This window comes from Ruditapes philippinarum, unplaced genomic scaffold, assembly GCF_026571515.1.
Source record: "Ruditapes philippinarum isolate M1 unplaced genomic scaffold, ASM2657151v2 ctg4039_1_1_1_1, whole genome shotgun sequence".
Lineage (NCBI taxonomy): Eukaryota > Metazoa > Mollusca > Bivalvia > Venerida > Veneridae > Ruditapes > Ruditapes philippinarum.
In genome coordinates this window covers 61,756-66,025 of record NW_026853997.1, presented here as the reverse complement: position 1 = coordinate 66,025, position 4,270 = coordinate 61,756, and the positions used below count along the sequence as shown (strand labels likewise).

At 31.3% G+C, this 4,270-nt stretch overlaps 1 protein-coding gene across 1 annotated transcript; it reads right to left on the bottom strand.

Annotated features, from left to right (window-relative positions):
- Window positions 1-408: 408 nt before the first annotated feature.
- LOC132738645 (uncharacterized) lies at window positions 409-3,000 on the bottom strand. The gene is made up of 3 exons (XM_060726206.1): window positions 2,714-3,000; window positions 902-1,249; window positions 409-419 (listed from the first exon to the last, which is right to left on the bottom strand). The coding sequence occupies exons 1-3, from the start codon at window positions 2,910-2,912 to the stop codon at window positions 409-411; spliced, it is 558 nt and encodes a 185-aa protein (XP_060582189.1). The 5' UTR covers window positions 2,913-3,000.
- Between the last annotated feature and the right edge of the window lie 1,270 nt (window positions 3,001-4,270).

Below are 4,270 nucleotides of genomic sequence, written 5' to 3'. Positions count from 1 at the left end.
TAGCTGCGTGAAATGTGTGCTTGCAACATTTTGTTCTTAATGCTCATTTTTTTCTGTTGACAAATTAACGTTAGATTTCTTTTGGCATAAAACCTAATCTCGAGATTATTAAAGAATATGTCATGTTTATTATTATCCCGTTGAAAGAATCACTATGCTAAATTGAAAAAAAAAATGAAAACGTTGACTTGCTTGTGTTTAATTCCATCATGATATGTAATATACAACATACCGTCATCTCCGGGTCTCTGCGAGTAATTTCTAGCTTGGCAAAATGAACAATCTTAGAATGGTGAGTTCTTTATAGTGGCGTTCGTTGGATTTTTTGGACTATCCCATCGGCTGGCATTGTTAACACCGGAAACTGTCGTTTTTCTATCTTCCAATAAATTCTTGTGCCCGCACCGCCTAAAGCACTTCTGAAAAGTACGTCATGTTAAAAAAATACATCTGGAGCTTACGTATTCAATGTATGTTACTGCCACAATGAAGTATAGAGCAACAGTTGTGCATTATTCAAAAACATGTTTACAGCAGGTAGAATTTCTGAAAACTTTTCCGTTATGTCTGCTGCTACTTCATAGCTACTTAATGATAGATTTCAATTAAAAATTATTGTATAGAAACAGAAAATACCATTGATACAAGTTCCGGCTTTGTGCGTTCATGACAGCAATATGGTACAGAAAGAGAGAATGTTTTCTTAAGTAAGAAGGAGCAGCTCTTCTCTTATTTCTGATATTTTTAGGTTGAAATAAGCCTTACATAGCCTGAGATTCTACTTGTTCGGGAATGCTTTCACTATATGTCATCCGGCCTTGTTAATCTTTGTTTCATCTGCCTGGACGATTTTGAATAATTTTAGTTCATGTCCAAACGTTTTTTTTTCTTAAAAACCTACCTTGTTTGTCATTCTTTGAGTTTGTCCGGCTTAAAGCTTGCTTTAATTGGCTGACCTCAGATCTTGTATCGTTCATACTTCTAAAAATCATAACTTCAGTGTTTTCCTTCAGACTTTTAAATTTCTCACTCCAATATTTTGCAAATTTCCTTTGCGAGTCACCGTCAGCAATTTTGATGCTAGTCTCGGTCCATAATTCGTCCACTTTCTCTTCTAAAATTGCAATTTTGCGTTCAAAGGAAGATGTCATTTCTATTCTATTTTGTCTCTCAGACAGTAGGTCTTGAAGGGTTGAGTAAAGTTTCTTTTCCAGGAATCCAGCACGCCTTTTTAGTTCTTTTAACTGATCTGAAAACAGATATTTTGACCATTTATGCCAGCAACAGTGAAGAAATTATTGTTATTGTTGTCTTGATCAACTATGATAATTACTTGATTGTGCTATCAGTATGGTAGTCATCGAAAATCGTGTATTAAATGACATGTTTTGTGACTACTGAAACTTCTTTACACTTTCACTTTTCACAATGCAAAATACGAGTAAAGTCACTGTCGTTAAACAAATTGTATCTCATGCTTAAGATAAACAGGAAACAGAAACTAAATAGGAATCAAGGTCTATTGTTACAGTAAGTTAGAATGTTTCTATGATAATTATATGAATGACGGTTTGTAAGCGATTGATTACCATAATGCTTCTTACGGCAATATATTGTCGATATTAATTTTACATCCAACACAGTCTAAGCACAAAAAACATTACATACAAATTTCCTGTGTCGGATGGGATCTTAATTTCTCAAAAACAAGACAAAATGATAAAAAAATAAAATAAACAAAAATTTGAGCGTTTTTTTCTATCGTGATTTCAGTAGTCATTTATTTTAGAAGAACAGAACTGTATAATAAATAGGGACAAGTGGCTTTAACAAATCAATGCTTTATGTTTTAAGTTATATAACTATATTTGCCAGCATGCATTATTAAGGAATGTTTTTATAAATAGATAATAATTTAAAATATTCTATGATAATGTATATACGTATATGTGTCAGTGTTCACAATTGGTCAAAACACAGTCAAAAAAATTGCAGACGCAAACATTGATGCGGATAGTCTTTAAAACAACAAAGTTTAACCTACAAAATATTAATAACATAGCTTGCAAGTATTTCTGAAATTACAAATGATTTGTGATGAATTTGAAAGAAATAAGAAATAATAAGACATTTGTATTAATCGAAGGTGTGTATAATAAAAAATAATGTCGGTAAACTTACTTTAGAAAATAAATTGCATACATCTCAATATAATTGTTGTTTCTCTTGGAAAAACGAAACATTGAAAGCTGTAAAAAATAACCTTCATGTAACATGCACTTGATGAGACTTGATTTTTAGAACATAACGTTGACATGAATGTAAAAAAAGATATTGACAAGAAAAAAATATGCGTTATAAATGAATTGCTATCAAATTCTTAAGTTCATTTACCCAACGTTAAATTGTTTTATAATAAACATATATGATTTTTTTGTTTTCATTTCATCATTTCGTTTCAAGAAATTACGTACACCATTAGGCAGCGGATACAAATTAAATATTTAAAGACATATATTTTTATCTATTTTCAATATAATTATATATTTTTTGTGGTATTTGCATTGCCAATTCTACATGTTAACATATTTCGCATGTCATAATCATCGCGGTTTTTCTCCAGATATTAGTGGAACAAAAACAAGAACAATTTAAATATAATTATAATAAATATATAAATTTCTATAATACAATTCTCATTAAATAAATATACCTTTCATAGCAGCCGTGTCTGAAGGAAATGATTCCATTGCTAAGGTCAGTCTTTGCAACCGTGAATTTGTCCTTGCAAACTCTAATCTCAAGTCTTGCAATTCATCCCTTACGATATCTTTTATAGATCCCTCACTGGAATCATCACTTTGAATAATCCATACATTCAAAAATAAAATGAAAATTTGAAATGAAAACATTTTAAAAGTTCATAAGTTCCAGTAACGACTTTGTCAGCTCTCTACTGTTTACTCTAGCTTACAACAACATTGCCTGCAACTTTCTGTTTATATTCATGCCTTTGTAATCAGATAAAAAATCTACGTCCTAATTATTTAATTCATTCCAGACATTGTGTAATTTACTTTTTATCTATCTTTCATCTTGATTGTTGGGGTCTAAATGGATGAATGAATGCGTATTACTATAATGTATTTGGCAGGTAGTTAAATTATTTTATAGATAGAGACAGGATGTTTTTAATGTGCAGTTATTTATAGACAACCTGTTCACATATGGGTCAGTAAACAAGTTTAAAATGTTTTTGCACCAACGATATAAGTCAATGTACACATCAAAAGAAGCAGTTTCTCATGTTATTTGTTTATAGTAATTTCATTGTTAAATAAAAGTTGTTTGTTTTTTTTGGTATTCTAATATATAAACAACTGTTTTAGCGTCATCCAATATGAATAAAAGTAGAATGGGGAGCAGCTGCCTTGTGGTTAAGGCCTCTCAACCCGTGGATCATGGGAACGAGTCGTAATCGAGTCACGACAATGTTTTTTTCATAATGACACCACTACTGGTTGGTTCCAGAAAGCGGACTCGAAAGTGATTAATATAAATTGAACAATCGAGCTTAAGGTAGCTCGCTACTTTCCGACCGAAATTTGACAACATCTCAGATCTTGATGATTTTTGGTATACAAACATGTAGATATGTAAGCTTTACTTCTGCAGCATTATTTTACAAATAAACAGCATTACTATGACGTCAAAGCGCCCTCTATCGGTGGCGGCGAAATTGCGTCTTTTTATCAATAAACCGGTCTGTTCTTATCAATTTTCATCCGATTTCCGTCGTTTTAATTTTATAATGTTCAGTAAATGTATGTCTTTGAAATGATGTCTTTCTTTAACATTTGCTTAATACTATGCCTTTCTACGTTATTTTAACCCACGTTCTGACGTCCAATTATGATGCAAATATCGCGCGATATCGCAATAAAGATTGTGAAATAACAAAAAATCAACACGGTGAATTTTGCTATAATTTTTTAAACATGTAGTAAAGTCATGAAAGAAAATATTTATGCAATAAAAATATAGGGTCAACGCGTAAGATATTTTGCTATTACTATTTAAATATAAAATAAAGGGTAAGTAAAACGTAATGATTTTGGTGACGTCAAATATTTTTCTCAAGGATTTTCACGACCTTTCCGATAAATAGCATACCGACTGGAATAAAAATGTGTGAAAACCATCAGCAACAATAGTATTTAGACATGTTCCGTAAAATGTTCTTTTAAAAGTCCTTTCAGGTGCCTGTATT